Source organism: Orcinus orca, chromosome 15, assembly GCF_937001465.1.
Source record: "Orcinus orca chromosome 15, mOrcOrc1.1, whole genome shotgun sequence".
Classification (NCBI taxonomy): domain Eukaryota; kingdom Metazoa; phylum Chordata; class Mammalia; order Artiodactyla; family Delphinidae; genus Orcinus; species Orcinus orca.
Window position 1 is genome coordinate 61,179,687 of NC_064573.1, and position 26,960 is coordinate 61,206,646.

The 26,960-nt window shown below is 54.6% G+C and overlaps 2 protein-coding genes across 5 annotated transcripts in view; both read left to right on the plus strand.

The window, feature by feature from the left end:
• IMPA2 (inositol monophosphatase 2) overlaps window positions 1-7,819 on the plus strand; it is a 28,067-nt gene extending 20,248 nt beyond the window's left edge. Inside the window, exons 6-8 of the mRNA XM_033439456.2 lie at window positions 5,361-5,469; window positions 6,055-6,206; window positions 7,330-7,819. Of these exons, the coding sequence (XP_033295347.1) occupies window positions 5,361-5,469; window positions 6,055-6,206; window positions 7,330-7,445 (377 nt within the window). The 3' untranslated portion in view covers window positions 7,446-7,819. The remainder of the gene's footprint in view (window positions 1-5,360; window positions 5,470-6,054; window positions 6,207-7,329) is intronic.
• Window positions 7,820-7,837: 18 nt separating this feature from the next.
• On the plus strand, window positions 7,838-26,309 carry CIDEA (cell death inducing DFFA like effector a). Of its 4 annotated transcripts, XM_033439458.2 has the most exons (6): window positions 7,838-7,961; window positions 8,810-8,869; window positions 19,928-20,072; window positions 20,765-20,911; window positions 23,666-23,847; window positions 25,922-26,309. In XM_033439458.2, exons 2-6 carry the CDS (start codon window positions 8,850-8,852, stop codon window positions 26,067-26,069), a joined length of 642 nt encoding a protein of 213 aa, XP_033295349.1. In that variant the 5' UTR covers window positions 7,838-7,961; window positions 8,810-8,849; the 3' UTR covers window positions 26,070-26,309. The 4 variants fall into 4 exon arrangements, with proteins under 4 accessions (XP_033295349.1, XP_033295351.1, XP_033295348.1 ...); XM_033439460.2 differs by lacking the exon at window positions 8,810-8,869 and having other exon boundaries at window positions 7,841-7,961; XM_033439457.2 differs by lacking the exons at window positions 7,838-7,961; window positions 8,810-8,869 and adding an exon at window positions 11,354-12,954.
• The last annotated feature ends 651 nt before the right edge of the window (window positions 26,310-26,960 follow it).

Below are 26,960 nucleotides of genomic sequence, written 5' to 3' on the forward strand. Positions count from 1 at the left end.
CTTTCTGTTCTGCTCTCACCTTTCATCCCTAATGTGAGAAGGAACCTGGCAACTAGTTCCCGCGTGGTCCCAGTGGGCCTGGGCGAGCTGGCCAGGCCAAGGGCAGGGTCAGAGGCATACTCTGGCCCTCGGAGCCTCTTGGTGACCCGGTTCCCCAAGTGCGGGCTGTGGCTCCCTGGATGTGGACCCACTGCCGTTGGCTTCAGTCCCTGCGAGAACACGGACGGCCGCAGGGGAGCCGTGTCCATGAGCCGTGGTGTATGCACCACAGATGCTCCCTGCCCTTGTCATTGCTGGAGCAGGACCCAAGGACACCGGTGGCTTTTACAAAGGGCTGCTGTTACACTCAGACTGCCTGTAACATACAGAGTTGACAGTATGTGCCTAGTTGGCCTGAGAGGTGGTGAGAGGGGTCAGGAGTGTCCCTGCCCCCGAGCTGCCTACAACCAGTGAGGAGACGGGCCTTCCAGCCCAGGTCAGGTCCGCTGAGGTCCGGTGAGAGCAGCGCCGTCTGGATCCCTGGCCGGGGTGACTGTGAGCCGTGGATCTGCCAGGGAGATGATCGCCCCGTGAAGGACGGGCGAGGCAGGAGGCCCAGGCCTCACGAGTGTTGGGGGGGAGGTGGGCAGGAAGTAATATCGCAGGAGCTCCAGAGAGAGGGGCCCGGCAGGACCACGGACCGGCCTCTGCCACCGCCCAGCCCAGGCTCCTGCCCGGGGACTGTTTGGTTTGGCCACGTAGACAGCAGTGTTGATTACAGCTGCGCCTGCCAGGAGTTGGCCTGCCAGCCAGTTGTGTAACTCGGGGGTGAGGGAGCGAGTTGTCAAAGGCCCTGGTGAACTTTGCTCCACATTCATTTGCTGTGACTCGAGGCTCGGTGCCCACGCTCACACCCATCCCAGGCCCTCCGCCCATGGGCCTCCTTGCTCAAACACGCTGTCCACCCCCCTCTGCAACACGGAACCCCAAGTCCGTCGGTGCTCATGTCCCAAAGCTCACTTGGGATTTTTAAAAAATTCTGACTCATAAAGTCCAGGGTGATGTTTTCAGCCCTGGTTGTCTTCTATTTGCCGGGTGACGAGGTTTCTACAGGAGGTGACGGAAAGCTCTCCTCAGCAGCATGGTCCTTAGGTGTTGTACAGACCTGGCTTCAAAGCCTGATTCTGACACCTTCCACATGTGACTTGTCAGCTCTGCTCCTGGAACCTCAGTGTTCACGTGGGCGGGAGGTGACGCTGATGACAGCTGTGAGGATCAAATTAAATCCTACCCACAGGGCACTCAGGAACGGCCTGGCGCTGGTGCCCAAAATGAGAGTCATTATCAGAGAAGGAATTTGAATCTTCGCACGAGATCAACCAGCTATTAATTCTGGGATGCGTTTCTGGAGGAAGCGGTCGCTAAAACAACCACCACTCATCTCCCTGCTTTCCTTGCCTTCTCTTTCCTGTGCTCCTTTCTGCAATGTTTTCAACTCACAAAAACAAAGCAAAGACCACACTGCATAGCGGTAAAGGATTAGATGAGGCCAGAATTTCTTTGGTAGCTTTTTCTCAAAATTCTACCTTGCAGAACTGCAAACACATACAAAGGAGACAGAAAAAGTACAGTGAACCCACATGACCCATCACAGCCTGCTGTCACCCCTCTGCCCTTCCCCCGCGGCCAACCCTGCTTCCTCCAAGCTGCCTGCCCCCACCACCCCAAACAACTCCTTGCCACAAACCCCAGACATAATGGCGCTTTCTAGCCAGCATTTCAGTACGTATCTCTCTGTCACTTTCTCTTAAATCTTTTCCACCTTTTTCACCGATTTTTTAATTTTTAAAAATTTCAGAAAAAATTTCCTCCTTTTCACCTTCCATGTCTTGTAAAGCATAATCTATTGTGTTTATTTATTCTCGTTCCTTTAGCTTGACCTTCTTTTCTGAACTGTTTCCTTTCCTAATTCTTTCCTAGGTTCTCTCCCCTCTACTTTTGAGTGATGTTCTTCTTCCGTGGATTCTCCGTTTCTTTCTCTTGGAGCTACTTCTGTTTTGTGGACAGGTCTTTCTGGAAATCTCTGATCGACTGGAGAGATGTTATTCTGCTCCCTATTCTCTTTTTTCTTATGATAATTGTGTATGGGATTCAAACATCATTCTTTTACATTCTTTCTAATTGAAAGAGCTCTGGAGGCCGGTGGTGTGATGGGGTGGGGGGGTGAACACTTTCCATCGTCTCGTGGCTCTAGGGCTCCCTCTTCTGCTGTGTTTGTGAAGTGCCTGCAAAGTTGGCCTCTTCCTTGGACGGTTGGCTCTGCCCCTCCCGCAGTGCTACCTGTATCATCTCCCTCCTTTGCCCCTGATTCCCGTCCAGTGAATTTGGGGTTCACTCCCATGCGTTTCTGCTCAGTGGGTCCTGCCCTGAGAGTCCCTGGAAGGTCGGTTACGAGAGGTCGTAGTAGCTGTCAGGGGTTTGCCCGCCCACTTGCCCTCTGGGGCCTGGATACGCCCTTGTGGATGTAGGTTTTTGTAGATGATTTTTGTCTGTGGTTTGTGTTTTGCTCTCCCAGCTGCTCTGTTTTCTTGTCAGAGGGGATTTGGAAGAGGTTACATAGGTTTCCAGGGCAGTCTTCTCCAGGATTCTGAACAATAATTTTTTTTTTCCAATTATTTATTTTTGAACATAATGTATTGAGGTGAAGGTCGCATAACATGAAATTAGCTGTTGTAAAGTGAATAATTCAGTGGCGTTACATTCCTGGTGCCCCGTGTTTGGGTGGCTCCGGGGTAACCCCTTCCCGTTGGTCACTCTCTGCCTCTCCCTCACAGCCCCCAGCCAACTTTCTGTCTAGTTCTGGGGTTTTCAGTGAAGTACAGCTAATACTACTTTTCGTGTGAGGAGCTCACGGTCTGCAAGGATCTGGAAGCCCAAGCACGTGTGTCACACATGCTGGTCCGAGGCCATCACGGGAGCTGCACGACCTGCGCTCATGCCCACACTTCAAGGCACAGTCACCTCTTTCCTGTAAGGACGTATTTCAGGGCAGACAGAGGACTTGCTTCTCTCACCTCTAAGTTGTAAAATCTCTCTCAAGACAACAGTGCTCTGATCCTCAACCAGAAAAAGGGTTTTCAAACTGTTGGAAGTCATGGACTATTTTTTCACCCTAAAATTTGTTTATTGAAAGAGGATGCATAGATGCCCTGCTTCAAAATATTTGATTTTTTTTATAGTGGTAAAATATATATAACATAATAATTGCCGTTCTAACCATTTTTAAGTGTACAATTCAGTGGCATTAATTACATTCACGATCTTGTGCATCCATTTCCTCTATTTCCAAATTATTTATCGCTGCAAATAGAAACTCTGAACCCATTAAGCAATAGGTCCCCGTGCCCCCCACACACACACCCATGAAGTCACAGAATATTTTAAATTATATATATATATTAGTATTTGGTTAAGAGCTAAACTATTATGATAAAAATAGTTTGAAAGGTAATAAAAGTCATAGTAAGTCATAGTAATTGTGGAGAGCTAGTCAGAATTAATCATAGTATAAGACAATATTAAGTAGAGGGGATTGCCATTTTTACCTTTGTTTCATTATCTGGGCAAAAGAAAACAGTAGAAAGTATTTTGCCTCAGGTGGCAGAGTTCAGATGACTTCTTAATTGTCTGGGTTTCATTTAAAAACACCACTGTGCAAGCATGAGGAAGAGTGGATACACTGCAGCTGGGGGGCGGGGGACACTGGGCACAGAGGTGTCTTCTCACAGATGAAAAACTACGGGAAGAAACCCTTTCTTTGGCATCATCACCAGACAAGCTTGAGTCAAGGTCTGGGCCTCACGACCTCCTGCAGGTCACCCACTGTGCCTGGCCCTGTTGAGGTCTTTTTCTTCAAAACAAGTCTTTTTTCCGTGGGAAGGTGCCCTCTCAGCTTGCAGCCCAGTGAGGGTGGGGTCGGGAGGTGAGCTCTGGAGGGCAGACTGGGTCCTGTCCCCGGAGATCCTGGAGCCGCCGCCCTGTGCCCCTCGTGTGGGTAGAGCCCGAGCCGCCACCAGACACATGGCAGGGCTGGTCACTGGCCCAGCTGTGGTGCCAGGTCTCAGAAAGTCTTTACAATATAAAATGAGAGCCTCCAGTGTGAGAAAAGGGGAAATGGTACAGACTCAGTGTCTTCTCCCAGTGGTCTGTCCCTGGTGGGAGGTGACTTTATGGGAGTCAGGGGGGATTGGACCCCAGGGAGTGAGGTTACCTATGGGCATGGTTTTCCTCCACTTCACGGAGAGGATTTGTTCTCTCAACCGAACACACGGGAGTGGCTGATCCTGCCTGAACGGCAAGGCCTGACGAGACAGGACACTAGATCTAGATGTGATTGTGTGTGTGGCCAAGAGGGACAGTGCTATGACCCCCGCAATGAGTCAGGCCCGGCCCGCCTGCAGCCACTTTCCTGTGTCTGATGGCCACAGCATCTACCCCCGATGCTGGGGGGTTACTCCCGAGGACCCCTTTCCAAAGACGTTGCTTAGCAGTCACTTCCTCCACAGGGATGATGTTTCCATCTTTGTCATCACGGCAGCTAGCGAAAAGCTTTTATTATTATTAGTTTTAAAATTTATTTTTGGCTGTGTTGGGTCTCCATTGCTGCCCGCGCGGGCTTTCTCTAGTTGCGGCGAGTGGGGGCTACTCTTCGTTGCGGTGCGCGGGCTTCTCATTGCAGTGGCTTCTCTTGTTGCGGAGCACGGGCTCTAGGCACGGGCTCAGTAGTTGTGGCTCGCGGGCTTTAGGGCGCAGGCTCAGTAGTTTTGGTGCACAGGCTTAGTTGCCCTGCAGCCTGTGGAATCTTTGTTCCCTGACCGGGGATCGAACCCATGTCCCCTGCATTGGCAGGTGGATTCTTAACCACTGCACCACCAGGGAAGTCCCAAGAAAGGTTTTTAAAGGCAGATTTATTTGATGAGGCATTTTTTTTCCTCCAAACATGGGGCGTTCCCAGTTTGGAGTCACTTTGTTTTTATTTGTGACTGAATGATGCTGGTTTCATGAGCCACGAGACCCGTCCGAGTTCTTGCTGGTAAGCGTCCCTGAAAAGAGAGAACTGGGAGGTCTGCCCCCCACCACCCCTGCATCTGGGACTTTCTGGGGCCTGGGAGGTGAGATGGTCAGAGTGTGGCTTCGACTCTAGTCAGCACGTCCTTCCTTTCCCAGGCCAAAAACTTTTGCAGCATCAGCCGCCCAGGGATGACCCTGAATCAAGCAAACCCCCTGGAGGCGGGTGTGCAGTTCGCTTCAAGGAAAAACCCGGCTGCTGGGTGAGAACTGAGCCTTGGTGTTTCTGACTTGGAGAAATTCTCTCCACACAGATCTCTCCAAGGCCCTGGTTCTGACAGAAATCGGGCCCAGACGAGACCCCATGACACTGAAGCTGTTCCTGAGCAACATGGAGAGGCTGCTCCGTGCTGGGGCCCATGGGTACGCGCTCCCCTCCCGGGACTGGGACCCATGGGTGCATGCTCCCCCTCCCCGAGACCCACAGGATGCCCAGGCCCCACGAACAGCTCCCAGGCTGCTCCCCGGGACAGGAGCCGTGACACGCGAGCCAGCCCGGTCTCCAGCCGGGAGCTCGTGCAGCCCGTGGGGGTGGGGTGGCAGGGGACCTGTGGGAGCCCATCTCAGCCCCGTGTGCGCCCAGAGCTCAGCGCCCTTTGTGATGACAGTGACGCCCCCCCAGCCCAGTCTCCCCCAGGTCTGCGCTGTGACTGTGGCCACCCCAGATGGTTTAAATCTAAGGTCGTTGAAGGTCCACAGAGTGAAGGTTGTGTCCTTCAGTTGCTCCAGCCACACTTCAAGTGCCACAGCCTTGGGCTGGTGGCTTTGCGGGGCCGAGTGGTCCATCACCACAGAAAGTGCTATTGGATGGCATGGCTCTGGGCCCAGGGCTCAGAATCGAGCTTTTGGGAAGAGGCCCTGGGCTCTTGTTTAGCTCCTGGTGGTGCCTGCAGTGGAGGGGGCGGGCACTGGAGCAGAGCCATTCAGTATGTTTCCCCTCTCCGCCAGGGTCCGAGTCATCGGCAGCTCCACCTTGGCGCTCTGCCACCTGGCCTCGGGCGCCGCCGACGCCTACTACCAGTTTGGCCTGCATTGTTGGGACCTGGCTGCAGCCACTGTCATCATCAGGGAAGCAGGCGGCGTCGTGATGGACACGTCAGGTGAGCTCGGGCCCTCAGCCCGCCCTCCGTCCCCAGGGGTGCATCCCAAGGACAGACCCGCAATGCCCCAGACAGACAGGCCCCCTCCTCTGCTAACAGGGACGTGTAGGGAGGGCAGTGGGCTAGGCCAGAAGGCCCCTCCCCCTTCCTACCTCCAGGTGTGAAGATAGACCCACGGTCAGGACGGGTGGCTGTGTTTTCTAAACACTCACTTCCCCGCCACACCCACACACACACACACAGTCCACTGAGACCACAGAGCAGGCAGCATGCTCCCTGATCCAATGACAAGGATTTAGGTGACGGATCCTAGAGGTGACCTGTTCCTCTGCCTCAGAGTCACCGTGCCCAGTTACCGACCCCATGGGGGCGAGTCCCACAGTGTCCCTGTCCCGGGGACGCCCATGGAGCCTCATCTGACATTGGGGTCCTCTGTGGAGCCCATCATCCCCCAGCTTTAATCCAGAGCCTGTTGCGGAAACACTGGGCTCTGTTTAACTGCTGGCGCTGGCGGTGGGCCCTTCATCCCATGATTGCTCCGTTTTTGCTCCTTCTCCTCGGGAGGCCCTAGTTGAGCTTCCGGGAGGGTGTGAAGTGAAGAGGGGTCAGCCTTGGGCATCGAGGCCAGGCAGGCCCGTCCCCATTAAAGACATGTCTGTCCTGGATGTGACCACGCGTGCACACACACACACGCATGCACGCATGTGCACTGAGGTCTCCAGCGAGGCCTTTAGGCCTGTTCACACCTCCAGGAGGTCGAGGGCCTTCATCCTGCCCCAGATACCTGGTGCACAGAGCAGCCACGTCGAGGGGCCCAGCAGAAAGGCCACCCCCAGCACCCCCCCACCAAGGCCTCCTGGGTCCCTGGAGGCCCGTGCAGCGCAGAGTTTGAGAACTGCTCCCTGTCCTGACCTAACGTTGTTTGAGCCTCGGGTCTGAACGCTGTACCTTAAGCCGCTTTCTCCCAGCGCAGCCTCAGGAGGTGCCGGTCCTGGATGGCACCCAGGTTGGGGCAGAGCGGGGCTGAGCCTCCACCCTTTGGGCTGGCTCAGCCTGAGTGCTGGGCTGATGGGGGTCGTGCCGCCCCCTCCCTAACCCAGACACCCTGTCCCTCTGTCCGCAGGCGGGCCGCTAGACCTCATGTCTTGCAGGGTGGTTGCTGCGGGCACACAGGAAATGGCGGTGCTCATAGCTCAGGCCCTACAGACGATTAACTACGGGCGGGACGATGAGAGGTGAGGAGAGCAGACAGGGCTGCCCCAGGACGGGGCCTTCCTGGGAACCTGGAGCAAGAGTTCCTGATCCCCAAAGGAGCCATCAGGCTGGAGTCCGGGCTGTCTGGCTGAGCCCACGTCTTGGTGACTTTGGTGTCCAGTGGTTCCTCTCTGTAATCTCACGTAGCCTTATGTGGGTTGGTCCAGCCCTCCTACCGGGGCCAAAACCTGGATCTCACAGGATGTGTGTATTGATACTGCAATTGCAATTTTTTTTCCAGAATGCAAATCTCAGGTAATAAGGCTTTTGAACTGCTGATAAAGCAGACTTGCTCTCAGCGACCTCCCCCGCCTCTGCCCATGGTACTTCAGAATGCAATAAACCAAATGATGACTCTCTGCTTGTTTCCCTCCACAAGTGTGTCGCCTATTTCCCCAAACGACCCCCAAAATCCACAGGCTCTTTAGGGAAGTTTGCATATGACAGCCCAGAGGTGACATGCTTGCTATCTGCCTGCCGCGGGTGATGAAAACAACTTCAGTAATTATCACGTCAGTATTTAAAATCCGAGACGTGGGTCAGACTGAAGAAAACCAAACGTCTAAAATGCTGTGTTAAAATGTTTTTGTGATCGGTTTAACGAAGAAAATTATTTTCTGGGCCTTATTTTTTTCCTCTTTAGGAGGAGGAATTATATATAAGAATAATTCTAATGAGGATATTCACTGGCTGGCTACGTGTCTTTTCTGAAGTTTAAAAGTTGAGGAAGTCAGTCTTAGGATGGAGGAAATTCCAGCCCACGCTTAGCTTTCTCCCTCGTGTTCCTAATTTGCAGTCAACAATAATTAAAGAGTATTTAGGGGCTTCCCTGGTGGCGCAGTGGTTGACAGTCCACCTGCCGGTGCAGGGTACACGGGTTCGTGCCCCGGTCCGGGAAGATCCCACATGCCGCGGAGCGGCTGGGCCCGTGAGCCATGGCCGCTGAGCCTGCGCGTCTGGAGCCTGTGCTCCACAGTGGGAGAGGCCACAACAGTGAGAGGCCCGTGTACTGCGAAAAAAAAAAAAAGTATTTAGAGCGGCCCTGGCACCTAAACTCCGGGGCTCGGCCTGTGCAATGACCCAGGCACTTTCACCAAACCACACCCTGGAGAGCCCTCGGCAAGCCCACCGGCCCTGCTCCCCTCTGTGGACACTGCGGGGCCTCAGAGCCCACGACGCCGACTCCCCTGTGCCACCTGCTGCTCACAGGGCAGGTGCACTGGGCCCGCTCACGCACCTGGTGGAGCCCAGGGGGCCTCCCAGGGGGTAATTCCCTCTCCAAGCCAATCCCCAGAGGCCTCACCTCCACCTCCCCTTGGGTTACTTATTGATACATTCGCTATCTTTAGGAAGGAGTTTTCTGATCTGATCTGAATGGGGTGACAGGTTATGTCCCGAAAGGCACACAGGTAAAGGGCTCAGACACGTGAGGACTGGGGTCTCCTTTGGGACTAGGGCGTCTCATGCCTGCTGTGCATGAGGACCCACCTTTGATACCCACACGAGGACCGCAGGCTGCATGCAGGTGGGGAGCCTCAGCGGCCACTTGGTGCCCCTGCCACCCCTCGGGGCCTCGAATCTCCCCTGCACCCCGACCAGTGTCCGGCCCCTCGTTGACCCCCACTGAAGGCACACCGTCCTCCAGAGACCACCCCCCACGCTGGGATCCTTCAGCTTCCGTCTCAGCTCTGGCTTTCACCTGTGGGTTCGCGAATAACCAAGGAGGCTTCTGTGTGGTGGTGTCAGGACTCAGATCCCTGTCTTGTCCTGCCCCTGCCTCCAGGTGAGGTGGCTCTGGTTCCCTTCTGGGCACCAGCATCGCCCCCACCACCACCACCGCCAAGCCAGTGTGGCCTCTAGACATCAGGCTCCATCTGGCAGCCCCTGTGCCCCGCCTGACCAGCCACCCCAGCTCCCTCTGTTGGGACACCGCCAGCTGTCCTAGCTGGTGGATTGTACGACCACATGTAGGACGTTATTCTCTTCACACCTTGTGTTCTAGAATCAATGAAAACAATACAGCGAAGTAGGGAAGCAGCTTCTCTCTGTGCAGGACCACAGCTCTGCGAAGCTTGAGCACCACAGGTGCAGAGCGTCTAACCGCAGGATCTTATCCCAAGGTGGTGGGAGGACGCGAGAGACGGGAGCCGTCCCAGGGCCGTGGCTGCAGGGCACATGCAGCCCCACTTTGCTGTGCGGATCTGGGGAAATCGTGCGTTTCTGGTGGCAGCTCCCGCCTAACCCCCTGTGGTGCACCTGAGCGGGCTCTGCGGTCACGCACGGATTCATGACGCGTCGGCAGGGCCCCACGAGCCGTCCCCACCCTGGGCATGTGCTGGGCACGCGGAAAGGCACGTGACCGCTCCCACAGGCTCTGAAGAGACCTCGCGGATGGTGATGCCGCCACAGTCTGGTCCTCTACAGAGCTCCATGTTGTGTATGAGCTCGCAAACCTCGGTGCCTCCACAGTGGTGTCACCAGTCTGCCCGTTGGCAGCCTTGGCTGGAGAGTATTCATGCAAAGCCTAGGCTGTGGGACGGGGGTCCAAGGGCCGGGGCGGGGCGGGGGGGACGGGCGGCGGTCGGCAGGACAGCAGGCAGAGCAGCAGCCAGACGCCCAGGCGGCCGGGTTGGTGGCCAGAGGAAGAGCTGTTTACTGCCACCAGGCGGCTGGTGGCAGGTCCCCCCTCCCCCACCTTGGCAGGGACGCCACATGTGGAGCCAAATGGGGCCAGAGTGGACATGTGGGGCAAGAGGGTTGGAGCTGCCACTCCCAGCCGTCCAGAGTCTCATCCCTGGGCACACGGATGGCCTTTGCTGCCTCTCAGCTTCGAGAAAAGCCTCAGCTTCTGCTCACCCTGGTCACTGCCATGGCTCGAAGCTGGCATGGGTGTGTCCTGGTCTTGCACCAGCTCTGACAGATTTCTGGTTGGCAGCAAGACCAGTGCAGAAAAGGAAGGAAAAGGTCTGGGCCACCCTGGTTTTCTATCTTTAAAAAACATGATGCCATATCTGTACACTGGTGTTCACAGTGGCACTATTCACAGTGGCCAGGAGAGGGAGGCTACCCAAGTGTCCATCAATGGCTGATGAATAAACGGAATGTGGTCCATCCACACAGTGAGGTATTATTCAGCCTTAGAAAGGAAGGAAATCGTGATCACTGCTACCACGTGGATGAATAGGTGTGACTAGGAGTCACTTTTATTTCATTAGGAGAGGTGACGTCACTATGGTGTGTGTGACAACGTTCTGGTTTCTTCAGAGATGCAGGTTGAAGGATTTGATGTGAAGGGGTTCAAATAAAAATAGAGATTAAAAGAACAAGCAAATATGTCAAAATGTTAACGGTGATTGAATCCAGGCACTGGGTATAAGGATGCTCATGGCATGTTCTTTCTATATGTCTTTATATTTTTTTAAAGGTTTTTTAAAATTTTATTTATTTTTGGCTGCATTGGGTCTTCGTTGCTGCTCGCGGGCTTTCTCTAGTTGCAGGGAGTGGGAGCTACTCTTGGTTGTGGTGCGTGGGCTTCTCATTGCGGTGGCTTCTCTTGTCGCGGACCATGGGCTCTAGTCGCATGGGCTTCAGTAGTTGTGGCACGTGGGCTCAGTAGTTGGCATGTGGGCCCTAGAGCACAGGCTCAGTAGTTGTGGCGCATGGGCTTAGTTCCTCCACGGCATGTGGGATCTTCCTGGACCAGGGATCAAACCCATGTTCCCTGCATTGGCAGGTGGATTCTTAACCACTGTGCCACCAGGGAAGTCCCTATATGTCTTTTTTTTTTTTTTTGGGTACACGGGCCTCTCACTGTTGTGGCCTCTCCCATTGTGGAGCACAGGCTCTGGACGCTCAGGCTCAGCAGCCATGGCTCACGGGCCCAGCCGCTCCGCGGCATGTGGGATCTTCCCGGACCGGGGCACGAACCCGTGTCCCCTGAATTGGCAGGCAGACTCTCAACCACTGTGCCACCAGGGAAGCACCCCTATATGTCTTTATATTTGAAATTTTTTACAATAAAAAGTTTTTAAAGAGGGGAGTTGAATTGACTGGACCCACTTTCTCACTTGTCAAACTGCGTGTCTAGTCTGGTAGGGCTGCTCTGACAGAATGCTGTACACAGGGTGGCTTATTATGAATGGCTGAGATTTACTGCCCATGGTTCTGGAGGCTGGAAGTCCCAGATCAGGGGCCAGCAGGGCCGGGTTCTAGTGACACCTCCTCCTGGTTCATGGCTGGCCATCCTCTCCCTCAGAAGGGGTGAGGGAGCTCTCTGGACCCTCTTTTATAAGGACATTAATCCCATCCATGGGGGCTCCGGCCTCACAATCTAAGCACCTCCCAAAGCCCACCTTCTAGTGCTATCACCCTGGGCATTAGGGTTTCAATATATGAGTGTGGGGTGGACACAAACATTCAGACCACGGCAGGGGGTCGGGGGAGGGGCAGCTGAGGCCCAGTCCAGCCCTGGGGCTCTGGGCAGGAACCACCTTGCCTGGGGCTGGGGTTCGGCAGGCCTTGTGGAGTCCAGGACTCTGGAAGGAAATTGCTTTTGGCTCCACCCTCATCTCGGTGACACCAGTGACCCTCAGGGCAAGACATATGTTTGTCTCTGTGACTAAAGGGAGGGGGAGCGGGTAGAAGGGCCTGCTGTGCTGGTCAAGTGAGTCCTGGACTGAGGCAGAGGTCAGGTCACAGCTCTTTGGAAACCGGCTCCTCGCAGCAGCACGGGCAGCAGGCTGACAAGGCGAGGGCCAGTCACCCTGCGTGCAGGGCGGCGCTGGACGCTTTCATCCCGGTTTACCCCTTTTAAAGCGCCAGGGTTGGGAGACCACCCCACTCCTTAACCCGCTCAACAGAGTCCGCTCCAAGTTCGCAATTAAGAGCTATGGAATCCCTGACAGCTCCGCCCCTTCTGGGGTCTGAACAGGCGCTATTGCATCTTCCCATCCCGAGGGCTATGCAAGTAGGACCCGGGTTACCCCCTCGCCCTGGCTCGGTGTTTCTCTCGCCTTCCCTACTCTGAGAAAGTCCCGTCCCTGTAGCTAAAGGACTGTGAAGTCCCCGGGGTCCTTCACCTCCTCTACCCCCTGTCCCGGCCGCGAGACAGCCTGGCGGGTTGGCCCTGAGGGCGGGTCCTCGCCCCAAAGGCAGCGGCTGGCGCGGTCCTGGGGGACCTGCGTGCATCCCGCCCCACGGTCTCCCGAATCCTGGGGCCACACCAGCCTTCCCACAGCCGAGGCCACGCTGCCAGCGTGGTGGTGTCCCCGACTGCCCCAACCTCCGACAGGCCGACCGGCGACCCCCTATAGCTCGCGGAGCGGCTGGGCTCCGGAACGTGGTGACTGTCGTCCTCCGCGGTCTCCGCAGCCCAAGGGGCGTGGACGCGGGCGGGGCCGGCAGCGGCGCTTTAAGAGGCTGCGCCCGGGGAGGCCGGCCCCACAGCGACCCGAGCGATGGACATGGCCCGGGACTGCGCCGGAGCCCTCCTCAGGCAAGTGCCCCGCGGGCCTGCGACCCCGCCGCCCTCGGGCCCCTCGTTTCCCCGCCCCCTCTCGGCCCCCTTCGCCCCAGGCGCCCCTTGTCCCCGCGAGCCCCGCAGCCCCCTGCCCCCTTCGTCCCTCTGCGCCCCGGTCCTCCTGCGCCCCCTGCGCCTCTCACCGCGGCGCCCCTTGTCCTCGTGCGCCCCGCTCTCCCTGCGGTCCCCCACCCCCGCGGCCCCTGCGCCCAGGCGCCCAGCCGGAGCCCGCGCGCGATCCCTTCCCCGCCTCCGGCCGGCCGCCAGCGCCAGGTGTGGCTCCCGAGGTGCGCGGGCGTCCGCGGAACAGGTGACCGTGGTGAGTGCGGAGCGGCTGCATTTGTAGCCGCGACCGCCGCGGGTGCAGACGGGGCCCATCCCTGGAGGCCCGGGCGCGCGCGCGGCCAGGCTTCTCGGGGTCCCGGAGCGCGGTGCGAGCTGGGGCGAGACGAGGGGCGTTGGTGGGGACGCTGGGCGGCCTCCAGGCGGCCAGCTGACCCTCAGGGCCGCGCGGGCTCCGGCTCCGAGCGTGGTGGGCTAACCGGGGCGCGCCCGGGCCTGGACGCTCCCTGACCGTGCTGACTGAGCCCCCAGGTTTGTAAGGAGGAGTTTGGGGGGAAGTGGTGACGCTTTGGGGGACGGAGAGGGGTAGAGGGGCCCGCGGACGCCCGCCGCCTCCTCTCCCGGTCCACGCGCCCGTGATCCAGGCCCTGCATCACTTTTTTTCCATTCTTGGGTTCATCTTCACACCCAGGAAACCCAAACCAATCCTCGTCTGTAAAATCCTAAAGATATTGGGTGGCAGTAACTTTACAGACTTGGGGGAGGAATCCTGCTTCTCTGAAGATCTCCTTGAGTTCTTTAAAATGCAGGTTTTCTGAGGTGACTGGGCTGGAGGGATGGGGTGGGTGAGAGAGAGGGGGGTGTGATCTGTAAGCTTCTGAACCTGGGTCTTTAAAGGGGGATCTGTGCCAGGCCCAAGGTTAGAGAGAGCCGCCAAGATGGAAGGGGGCGCTGTCTGCCGCTTGGACTTTCTCTTTAAAAACAGGACCCCAGGAAGGTGAGAAACAGACATTTTCATGCATCTTCACTGATGTGGTTTAGGCCTAAGGGGAAGACCCTTGGTTTCTTCCTCTACCTCCAGCTTCACTCACCCCCCAGTCCCACTCCCAAGGGTAGCAACTGCTGACAGTTTGTAATGCATCCTCCAAACTTTTCTCCCATGGACCTCTCCGAGGTCCTCCCAGCACTGAGCTGGCAGGCCAAGTTGAAAGGACTGTGAGGGGGCCCTAAGCCCTGGCTGGTGTGGCCTGCAGCGGGAGGAGACGAGGCCTGAAGAATTAAGGCTGCCCCTGCCTTTGTACCTAACCCTACAGCACAATCCCAAACCCAAAACGTCTCTGTGTGAGGTGGAAGCGACTTGCTTCTGAAATGTTGGCAGATGAGCACATGGGGAAGGACTGATCTGCTTAGACAGCCCTGAGTGCAGGGCTCTGGGAGGGAGCTAGGGACCACCTGTGGGGACTCACTGTCATTGGGTTCCTGCTTGAGAACTGAGCTGCTCTAATTCTTGGTACCCCACCTGCTTCTGCACCATCTGTAACACTTGCTGAAAGCAAAACTTTTGTCTTCTGCCTTCTTTAAAGCCGAGTCCAGGCTGTAGACCCAGCAGCTACAGCCCAAGGTTTCCTGGCTCAGCTCTGGACACCCAGGATGTCCATAGGGTGTGTGTTGCTACAGAGGAAGCCTGCTCTGACGTTGTGTTCTGGCTTTGTTAACATTCACACTGACCCTGAGGTTGTTACAGAGCTGATTTCCTTTACACTTTGTGCAAAGTAGCTGCTTTTGTAGCTATTTAGTACCTCTTTCCTTGAACAAGGAACTCTAGGTTTTGAAGAGCTGCCCTTTCAGTACAAATTTGACCAGTCTTGTTAGTGATGCAAGCGAGGAATTGACTTTTCTACAAGTCGATCTCTCAGGTTACTGACGCTTACTCCTTCGTGGTCTACACTCTTATTTTAATAATATTCAAAGTGTTCAAAGACTTCACGGTCATGTATTGGATATGCTTTCTAGCCAAGCATTTTGCTGGGTGGGTCAAGGCACAGCCGGGAGCTGCCACAGTCCCGCCGTGGGGCTCCCAGTGGGGCCCACGTGTCCCATGTGTTGCTTGTCATGAGCTGGGCCCGCGGGGGAGCAGGAAGCCTCGCAGGGGCCAACACTCCTCTGCTTCCTGCCGCGGTGAGACCCCACCACCCCTGAGACTGTCCCTCAGCCACTGTCCCTGCAGCTCTCGGAGGCCCCGCCAAGCCTGATGGATGCTTTCCAAGGCCTGCCCCTTCTCTGCATTCCCATGGCTGGGGTCACACTTCCCTTCCCTGCACTGTCCTTGTCACCCGGCTTTGGGCACAGAGCTCTGTCTGAGCTTTATCTCTTCACGTGGGCCCTCCTTGTCCACCTGACGGCCTGTTCCCAGGCCTGCTTTTCTCCCCCAGCGCTTTCAGAACAAACATCAGTCCAGAAGGTGGCCTCGAAAGACGCCTTCTTGGGACCTGTGGGCCAGCTTTGTTCCACTGCAGCGGGGTTCACGTCCACTGTCAGTCTGTGCCTGTTCCTTCATTTCCTACTCTACGAGTTGAGGACTTCTCACTCCCTCCTGGAAAAATACAGAGACTTCCCTGTTCCTTCACTTCTGGGAGATACACACCCTCACAATTTTCCAGAATGTTCTATGAAGTCTGACTTTTCTTATCGTCTTGATTTCCCCAAACAATCGATTTCCTTGAAGAGCCTGTTTCCTTGGGGTTTTTTTTTCCGTGTACTGAGCCATTTCCCTTCCTGTTTTGTGTGATTGCCTGCACGTTCCCAGGGATGAGAGGGCGGCCAGCATGAGGGGTTGCCAAAAGCTGGATTCTAAGTCTTCTTAGTGCTCCTGTGACCACTTCGATGTAGTACAGCATTCAGGGGGAATAGCAACACATTTTCAGCCTTGGTCTAGTGGCCAGTGACATAAATGATCCCATTAAGAGGACCAGAATTGAGCTGGATTAATATGTTGCTTTGTTCTTGTACCTGGTTGTCCCTGCTGTTCCTTTCGCTGGAGCAGAGTAATCAGACGTAGTATATTTAGTGTACCTAAGATAGCATTTAACCCCTTTTTACATCATCTATAAGGTAGTCTTGATTATATATAATTCAGCGCATCAAATCACTCATCCTGTTCCTTGGAAAGAATGGCTCACGCCTGCAGGGCCTTTTTAGGTGGCTCCTAAGCCTTTTCTCCAACAGTGACCCAGTTCTCTGTTGGGAAACGTACGGCGTAAGAACAGCAACAACTGGACTTCCTTCCTTATTGAGATCGGCTATCTCAGGGCAGCGAGGGGGGAAGGCCCCGGGAGTGACTGCCAGCACTTAATCTGGTCAGAAGTTAAAAGACTATGAGGGCTTTGTGGTGGGCGGGGCTAGGTCAGTGGATCACCTGGGGGCTCACAAAGGTGGCGATGAGGAGATACAGACCAGACTAACTGTGTCAGAGCTGTTCAGCCCAGGGCATGCCATTGGCCCCACACAGGGCCCGGGCCCAGGTTCCAAGACGTGAACTTTGTCCTCCCACCCTCCCACTTCTATGGTTGGCCCTAGCCTGTCTTTTACTCGGGGACAAAGGAATGACTCCCTGCTCTGGGGGGAGGGAGGCTCTTGCTGGCAGGCCCCGGGCTCCCCACACCAGAAGAGGGTTTCACCAGTGGGCAACCTCCCCGCCCCCCCCTCCCCGACTCTGACGATCCCTCCCTCCACGCCCTGAGCCTCCCTGGTACTCAGCTGCGATGCTTGCCTTTGGCCTGGTCAGGCAGTGTGCTAGTACCTTTCTTTTCTCCTCACCGTGAGTTCAAGTTTCCTATGATGCTATGATCAGGTTGAGAACAGAGCCAGGTCCCAGCTGTGAAGCATTGTGTGGATAATCCTCGCTGCCTTGTCCACCGGGTTGCCAGGGAGGGCTCTGAGTGTCAGCCCATCAGAACATGGGCCCCTGGTTGTCGTGTTGTGTAATGAGGAGCCTGTGTAACTCCCTGGAACTGGGGCAGAGGTCTGGCGGCCGTGTGCCAGGCCCTCCACAGGGTTGGTTCAGCCCTGCCTGGTCTCCCTCGCTGGGCCGCTCTAATTCTGGTGGGAGAGCCGTGTGGGGACCACTGGCTAGGCATGGTCCCCTTGCAGCTGCCACGCTGGCCACAGGTTGGGTGGTGACCCTGGAGAGGAGCTGTGGGTGTCCTCCCAGCCCACAACTCTTCTTCACTGGCTCTGGCCAATGTTTACTGCTTGGGACTTGAAGTTCAGAGAGATTCCTTATTAACTGGGTGACCTTGAGAAACCACTCTGAGCCTCAGTTTTCTCACCTGAGAAATGGGGTAATACTTTCCTTGTAAGGTTTTGATGAAATTAGTTAATATATTAAAAAAGCCAGCACAGGGCTTCCCTGGTGGCACAGTGGTTAAGAATCCACCTGCCAATACAGGGGACACGGGTTTGAGCCCTGGTCTGGGAAGATCCCACATGCCGTGGAGCAGCTAAGCCCGTGTGCCACAACTACTGAGCCTGTGCTCTAGAGCCCGAGAGCCATAACTACTGAGCCCGTGAGCCACAACTATGAAGCCTACACACCTAGAGACCATGCCCCATAACAAGAGAAGCCACCGCAATGAGAAGCCCGTGCACCACAATGAAAGGAGTCCCCGCTCACCGCAGCTAGAGAAAGCCCGTGCGCAGCAACGAAGACGCAATGCAGCCAAAAATAAAAATAAATAAATAAATGTATAAAAAGCCAGCACGTTGCTGGCTATGGCAGGTGCTCGGATGCCTGCAGTCACGAGGCACAAGCCCGATGCCGGCTAAATGTGCGTCACACCAAATTCTTGCTGACAATCTAGGTAAAGAGGTTGTGACACCAATTCTAGCATGTGAGGATGGGGGAGGGGCTTCCCACACAGCACCAAGCATTTCTCAGTCTCTGGCAGGGTGTCCAGGGAAGGCAGATTCTTTACCACTGGACCACCAGGGAAGTCCCTGAACTCAGTTCTGGCACCATCTACCCAGAGACAGCATCAGATTCCACAGGGTGAGGGCTCAGCCCCACAAGACTGCCCCCCGCCCGCCCCCCGCACTTCAGATGCCAGTCGCAAGTCCAGGTTGTCACCTTTGTCCATAAGGAAAGTCCAGTCTAGTTGGAGAAATAAAGCATAGATAGATAAATGACTGTGTGTGTGAGATTATATATATATATATATATATATATATATATATATATATACACACACACATATGTATATAGATGCAGGTGTGTGTATATATAGTATATATATATATGCAGGTGGCCTACACTGGCAAACAGAGCAGGTATTCCTAGAATTTTAACCTTCGTAGAGTTACTCTAGACAAACTGCTGTAAGTGTCAGAAAGCAGTGATGTCCTCACTTTGTATCTTCTTCAAGGTTGTCCCCCAAAATAAAGCCCTTTGTTTCCTTCTCCTGATTGTCACTGAACAAGGATTTGTCCAGATAGTCACCACCTATTTGAGCGCTGTTCAGGGTTGGGGGACAGTGCCATGACAGGTGCTAGTCCCTCGGGGTCTGAGGAGATTGAGTGTCCAACATTTATCACAGTGGCCAGCACAAAGCAGGACATGGGACATTGCTGACTTCTGTTTATATTGTGAATAATTTCTCTACAGATACATTCCTGATATAAAAACATCCACTGTCCAGGGTGGAGCTCCTCCCTCAGTACCAGACTGGTTGCCACAGAGACTGAAAACCCCCTTCCAGCCCCACCAACAAGGCGCATCTGGTTCCCTCCAGAGTTATTTAGACAACTTCTTGCATGTGGGTTTAAGAGCACTGGTGTCAAAGGTGGTTCTGCATTTCTTTGATTGTTGTGAAATCTTCACCTCTTCACTGATATGCAGGCTTTTCTTATTCCTTCTTAGCCTGTGGCATCTAGATCACCTTTCTGAGGCAGAGACCAGGTGCCTGGTCTAAATCCCAGCTCTGACCTGTGGGGCCTGCTCTCTGGTCTGAGTTTCTTCACCTGTAAATTGAGAAAACTAGGTTTTTTGAGGATTGAGTTAATACATATAAAGCAAGATATGTGTATGTTAAAAAAAAAAAAACTACTGAAGTTACTACTTATCAGCTGTTTTTAATTTATCCTTCACTTTATTACTTTTTAGTATTTGCTAGGTAACAAAACTTTAATAATCAAGGGTTGGGGATTTTTTTCTCAGAAAATTGTCTTGATTTGGTTTTCCTACGTTGTTTTCTTTTCCTATGTTAGTTCTTTTTTTGTGGTGAATTGTTAAATTAATTCTTTGATAAATGTGGAACTCACTCCAAAGTGCCACATGACAGACATACAATCTGAAGCGGTTGGTTTTCCAGCCGCAGTGATTACAGGGTTCTGCTGTTCCTCATTTATCCTAATCTCAAAAAATTGGTTTATTGCTATAGTGAACACTATCTGGCTTTTAAATTTCTGGCTTTGTTGTATCGTGCAGATATGTAACTATTTGTGTGTGTGCCTAATTCTTTAACTCTGTTCAGTTACTACACGGCCTGGAGAAATCATTTTCTTAGATTTTTCAGCTCTAAAACCCATGTTTGCGGAATATAATTGTTATTTCTCTTTTGATGACCTTACCTTTCCTTCTCAAACAGTTACTGCAAGGGCTTTGAATGTTCTGGTAAAAATGGGTGTAACGATGATTGTATTTTTTAATTTTATGTATTTGTTTGTTCCTTGGATGTCAGGTACACAATTTTTAATCATCCCCAACCATTGGCTTCCTTTCTTTTAGGTGCAAATGTTAAGCTTGTCTTATTTCTGTGTACTTCAAACCTCTCTTTAAAGACTCTGCTTTAAAGTAACATTAATTTGTTTTTACTTTTCCCTCCATTTCTAGGCCCCTGACGTTTATGGGGTCGCAGACGAAGAAGGTGCTGCTCACACCCCTCATGCGTCCCGCTCGCCCCTTCCGGGTCTCCAACCATGACAGGAGCAGCCGCCGAGGGGTGACCGCCAGCAGCCTGCAGGAGCTCCTCACCAAGGTACCCCACCAGCCCACATGGGTCCCAGAACAAGCCAGTGCAAGACAGAGGGTCTGTGTCCTGGCCTCGGAGGTTCTGGGGGAGCCTTCTGACGTCAAAGGGAATATTGCTGTGTCCCTGTCCCATAAAAGACTTAGGTACAGAGACAAAAACCTTCAAAGTAGCCATCAATTGATAATGTGGCTTTGGTTCTTTGACAGGGGGAATATGGGAGGCAGCAACTGTAGAAATCTGGTTTTGGTTATAAAGGCCAGGGACGAATTGTCCTTAATCTAAAACAGCGTCCTCGATGGCCAGATAAAGAAGAATCATAGACTCATAGGGGACGAGAAATGAGAATCCAACATGCCGTCTCTGCAGCGACAGAGATGTCGGCTCTTTAAGTATCACAGATACAGGCTCGTTCTTTTTATTTGTCCAAATAAGCAGGACATTTCAGAAACTGAATATTATGCAGTGTGACCCCTTATCTCACGTCGTTGAAGCCTCTGAAGAAGCTAGGCCCATTTGATTCTTTAACTTCTCTTTTCCAAGCAAAGGCTGGGTCATAGACACCAGGTAAGGTACATCTTTACCATTTAAAACCCTCAAAATTGGCCAGCACTTCTGGAACCATGATTTAGTTGATGCCATGGATGGGTCCAAACAGAGTCTCTCACTTCACCCCGTGACGCTGGTGTGTTCTAACCCAGACCCTGGATGCCCTGGTTATTGCCAGCGGACTGGTCACGTTGGTGTTGGAGGAGGACGGCACCGTGGTGGACACGGAGGCGTTCTTCCAGACCCTGGGGGACAACACGCACCTCTTGGTCCTGGAGAAGGGACAGAAGTGGACACCGGTAAGTGTGTTGTCTGGGCAGCTTCTGGGAAGGCTTCTCACCTATGGAAGTGTGGTCCCCACTCTGGGGTTGACTGGCCCACTTTCCAAATACTTCCTTTGTGTTCACCTGATAACTGGATCTCCTACCCTCCAGGGATGCTTTCAACTATTTCTAGGAAACTTGGCATCTTTATGAACCTGGACTGTGTGATTTAGAGCCAGTAATTCTGAGGGTCAGGCTTTGGCCAGTGAGGGGCTGCAGATCCGGTTAGAGTGTGTGGATATGACCTGCGACCACTCACTGTCTGTGACCTCAGGAGAAGGCGAGCTGACACAACTGGTAAAATTAGGGAGGGGCGTGTGGTGTAAACACAGTGATTTAGGCAAGCAAAGAGGTAGAATAAAGGGTTTTATTTCTGAGAAAACTATAGGTTATATATCTGGGAAAACACTCCCACCATAAAGCACCTAAAACTGTAAAGCAAAATATTCAAACATCTTTTTATATGCCTAACTGACCTTCAAGAAAGGGAAATCCTCAGAATCCAACGTTTTATGGAAACCAGGATCCAGAGAGGGAAGCTGGCGTCTCCGCTGTGGGCAGACAGTGACCCCAGCTCTGCTGGATGCTGGGAGGACAGCTGCCCAGAGCTCTCTCCTGAGCACCTGGCCTCAAGCTGCCCCCCTGAGGCTTTAGGGACTGCTGAGTCCCAAACCATGCAAGCTGGAGTGTAGTTTACAGAGACCCGGGGAGGAAGCATCAGTGGACGGAGTTTATTCACTGATGCTTGTGACCCAGCTCGTCCCTCTCTCCGGCCCCCATGACCCACGTCCTCATCCCCAGAACCCAGGAACGTGTCACTTTACGTGGCAAAGGGGACTTGGCATGGGGTGATGATCCTGGATTGCCTGGTGGGGCGGTGTCATCACAGGGTCCTTGTAAGGGGGACACAGAAGGGTCAGCGAGGGCGGAAGCAGAGAGAGGAGTGACTGGAAGACGGGCCACGGGCCGAGGGACAGAGGCGCCCTGGAGCCGGGACGGCAGCCCCAGCAGGACAGCCTGCGGCTCACTCAGGACCTCCAACCCCCAGAACTGTCAGAGCATGAGTCTGTGTTGCTTTCAGCCACTCAGCTTGTGGCCATTGGTCCCAGCAGCCCCAGGAAACTAATTCAGAAGGAAAGGGTCTGTTCTGTTTGTTTTGCGAGTGAAATTCTCTTTTACTTAGTGGGGGTGTCAGTTGCCATGTGACAGGTTGAAGCCCCCGCGTGGTGGGCGCTGAGCTGGGGGTCAGGGTGGTGACAGGAGGCTGTGGACGAGAGTGGCACCGATATGGTGGTTCTCTGGGTGGGAGGAGGCTTCTCTGTCTGGTAACAGCCTGGTTGACGTGAGTCTTATGCGGGGTCTTAGGCGTCTGGACCTCCTTCCTGCAGGGATCGTAAGTCCTGCCCCACTTGTAGGGGTTTCTAGGTGAGGCTACTTGACTTGACGTGGCCAGAACTTCCAAGAAGTAGCCGCCAGGGGTCTCCCTTCCTCAATCCAAAGCTTTGGAGCCTGTCCCGTGGGGAGCAGGTCCTCAGAGCATCTTCAGGGGTCTCCTGGGTCCAGATGATGGAAACCATACCCCCCGTTAGGTCCCGAGTTTGGGGAGGCATCTCGATTTTGACTCAAGATCAAGGATGTTGGGGGAGTGAGATTAAAACTTTCATGCGTCAGAGAGGAGCTGTGTCAGGGGCTCAGGTGGAACTCACCCCTTGATTCTATAATCTTAATTTTTACTAACGTTTCCTAAACGACAGACACACCCCCTCCGAGGCAGCAGGACCTCGGTGCGTTAGTTGATGGGCTGCAACCATCATGTGTCCAAGTGGGTGGGGGGGGGGCGGGGGGCGGGAAGAGAAGAGGGGCTCTAGCAAGAAGGGTTTGGGTGCTTTTAGGGGAATTTATGGTTTAAATTCAAATTTAGTAGATTTTTGTCAGAGAAGTTAACACTCACAGCCTCAACTACTCCCAACACCTAAGGTTCATGAAAGTTGTACCTCTATTTGAATCCTGGACACTGCAGGACCATGTTGCAGCAAACCCACCAGGACGTGTGCCTGGGACATATACCTGGGATGCGTACCTGGGACAGCTTTGTTCTCTCTTGTTTCTTCTCAAAGCTTCTGTGGGAAGACTGTTTATAAACCTGGGATTTATAGAGGTCTCTGACCTTCTTTCCCAACCACAAGGGTCTCAGGTAGACCGAGACTAGGTCCCACTAGTGTCCGCAAGAGGCCAACCTTCCTCCAGGTCAGGAACTAGAAATCAGGGGAGCCCACGATTTATCACACGCCACCAGCCCTGGCTTAGCCGTGGATTCTGGCACTCTCCATGGTGCCTCTCGTACGGCGGGAATAGCGTGCCCGCTGGCCGTCAGGCGGGCTGTGGCACGGTCATCAGCAGGCGGCCGTGTGGCCCTAGGTGACCAGGGTGAGTGCATTTCCAACTCAAGTCACCGGCACAACTGTCCACTGACCCCTGGACCCTGAAGCCGAATCACACTCATCTCCAGTCACTGAACAGAGCAGCTTGGAGGAGGGTACTTTCTTACGGGTTTGGACCCCATGGCAACGTAAGCACACTGCTCTGCTGAAAACATTCCTCGAATAGTTAGCAGCTTAGTCACAGATTTTAAGCTGACAGGACAGCTGAAACCAGCCTAAAACCAGAGGCACAGGATTTGTTGGTCACAGCGGGGCCAGTGCTGCAGGCTCTCTTCCTCCACGGCTCTAGGGTGCTACCTACATCCCAGCCCGCCAGCCGCCAAAGAGACAGGGGATCGCGAGAGTAACCTTCGACTTGTACAAGCTGAACCCCAAGGATGTCATCGGCTGCCTCAACGTGAAAGCCACTGTGTACGAGATGTACTCGGTGTCCTACGACATCCATTGCCCGGGGCTCAAGGCCCTGCTGAGGTAACAGACTTGGGGACCAGAGAGTCTGGACATGGCGGGCAGCCCATCCCCATCCCCATCCCCTCGAGCCCCGGCCTGACTCTCACTCGTGTTGTCATAAAAACTCTTACGCCACAGACTTACTCAGAAAACAAAAACTTGAGGCAAAATACATAGTTTTCTCCAAAGACCAATAAATACGAAATGGAAAGAAAACCTAAATAATGACCTAAATAATAAATAGAAGAACCAAATTCCTTTTAAAAGCTAGAGCTGTGCATTTAAAAACCTTATTTCTCAGCAATGACAGCTAAAACCAGAGCCAGGGAGATTCTGACCTGGTTTGTACAGATTAGCCCCCAAACCTGGATGAGGACTCGCACACGTAGTTCTGTGTTACGGAACTTGAACCTGGTGGGCAGGAGGCGCTGGCCTTGCCCCTCTCCACGCACTGCCAGGGCACCCCTACCCCACAGGCCAGGCCTGGAGAAGACAGGTCCCGATCTGTACCCCAAAACAGTTTGAACAAATTCTCTATGTGCACCAGGAACACTCCTGACACCCGGCCTGTGAGCCCTGCACCAGGGGCTCCCACCCAGCCTTGCTTCTGAGCAGCCAGCTGTGTGACCTTTAACAGGTTACTCAACTTCTCTGAGCCTCAGTTTCATCATCTTTAAAATGAGGAGTTTGCTTCCAAGTTCTCTGATCGCATAGGCCCTAAATACACCTGCTTCCAGCCCTCCGTTAATCTGTCACTGAGCCTCTAAAGAAGGGATTCGGGTTGGGGGGATGCAGGGAGAGGGTGACAGGAGCAGGAGGTCTTTGAAGTTCGCCTAGGAGGTGCCACGTGACACCTGATGCCCCCTGCACAACTCCCCGGCAGGGCCTGCCTGTTTCTCTGGGGCGCTGGTCCCCTCCTTCCGCTGTCCCAGGACGGCTTCCCTGAGGGAAGCATGGGGCAGGGTAGTGTGGGCGGGGAACGAGGCTTTCCTCATTCTGGAAATGAGGCTGGTCCTTCTGACGGGGCTGCACGCCCAGTACATGGTCATGCGGGCAGACGGTGGCTTCCTTTGGCCTCCTTTCCCACCCAGAGTCACCGAGGCCCAGTCCCAGACAACAGTTACTGTCCTGCTGCTGGAATCTGGACCGCCCCCCCCCCATTCCCCAGTGATCTTCCTCTTTTTGCTGAGACAGGAAAGAACAGCTTGATTGCTTGAGTTTTCAAGTGAGACGGGAGAGTTACAACAACTTAGATAAGTGTAAAGAAAGTGAACCCACCTCAGCAAAATCTTTCCCGAGAGACGACCCAGCCTTCTTGTCACTGATTCTCACCGTCTGGTGGATCTGAGGGTGGTGCGAGTAGCTGCAGGAGGCGCCCAGATATGAGGCTTTGCCGGCCAGGCCCCGTGGGGACGCCAGAAATGGAGGTCCCCCTACCAGTGCGGCCGAGCCCCTGGTTCCTTGTGAAGGGACGGACCTTAAAATGCGTGGAATTCCTCAGCTTTGGACTTGGTAGAGGATAAGAATTTGAGTTAGAGCTATTTTTTAGTCTGAAACAACACGAATGCCAGGTCAGCCTTGGGCTCAGATGCCCAGGGTCGAGTCGGGGTGTCCTGTCCGCCCTAAGTGAACTGGATCACAGGGTCGCAACGGCAGATGTGTTGAGTCTCCTCCAGCCTGGGGTTCCTTTCACCTCGACTCAACTGAGTTCAGCAACAAGCTCCACAGCCCCGGCAAGGCCGCCAGGGTTAGCAAGCGGCCAAAGGAGGACAGAGCCTGTGCTGCCTGGGCCGCCCACTCAGCATGTTCCAGTGACTTTGTGACAGGCCACATTCGGGAGAGGCCAGGGGATGAGTGGTCCAAGGCCAGTGGCAGGGGAGCTGCTGGAAACGCAGAGTCCCAGGTCCCACCCAGACCTCCAGAACCGGCGCCCGCATCTCAGCAATGGGGGGCTGTGCCCTGGGAGCTGGGACTGGAAAGTGCTGGGATGTGGGCTGTGTGGCCCTGAGCGCATGTGGGGGTGGGAGTGGGGAACCCCTGTCCTCTGCCCCACAGGCTGGACCGCCACCCCGCCCGACCGCCCCATCTCTTGCAGGAGCCTGCTGTTGTTCCTGTCTCACACCGCCCAAATGACCGGTCAGTGTCTCGTCCACACGGGCACCTACATGCTCCGAGTGCTGGCTGACACAGAGGAGCAGGCGGTGCCCAGCCCGCGCCCTCGCCGGGGGATCACGAGTGGATAGGGGTGCACAGTGCGGAGTCTCCGCTGACCTCAACCCCGCAGGTCCCTCTCCAGGGACGCATTCGGAAGACGCTGTGTTCCCACCACGTGTCCCCTGCTCAGGAAAGAAAAGGGGCCTGAGGGCACTGCCAGGGGCCAGGCGGTGGAGGCCCCCTGGGTGGGGATGGGGTGGGGGGATGCGGGCAGCATGAGGCCTGCGGCTCCACAATAAACCAGTCAAGAGAGTCGCTGTGATACCGCACTTCTTCCTCCTGTCTTCTTCATGTCAGAAAAGCACACCTCACAGAAGCAAAACTCAGCCAGAGATGCTCTGCTAACACGTGCAATCACTTTTAAGTCTGTCAGGAGACAGGAGGGTCAGATGTTACTGTGGGGTTTTATGTCGGTCCTGAATGAGCCCAGTGACCTGAGAGCCTGTGACTCTGAATTTTTGGAGGTGATCAAGCCGCACTGGCAACCTTTCCTTAAAACAAAGCTGCTCCAAAGTGGGGCCTGATGCAGGGCGGGCGTGGCCGAGTCAGGCGGGACCCCAGGCCACGAGGGACGCGGGCTGAGCCCCAACCACACGGCTCGGGAGGGGGCAGTGCGGCTCCCGGGGGGGAAACGGAGCGCCGCTGCTAGACTAGGAGACCCGCAGGAGCCAGGTGCCATTCGGATCTGTGGTTTTCCTCCTAAGAAACGCTGCCACAGAGGCCTGTCCCCTTCCTGACTGACAACCCAGGACAGTGGGAGACACCACAGCTTGTCCCAGAAGCACAGAACCGCCTGCAGTCAGACCCCTGGGCCCGGACTCGTGGTCCCCCGCCCCCGCCCCCATCACAGCCTGGATCCCCTCGGACCCCTGCTATGCCGACCTGACTCCCACCCATTCCCTGCTTCACACGCCCAGCAG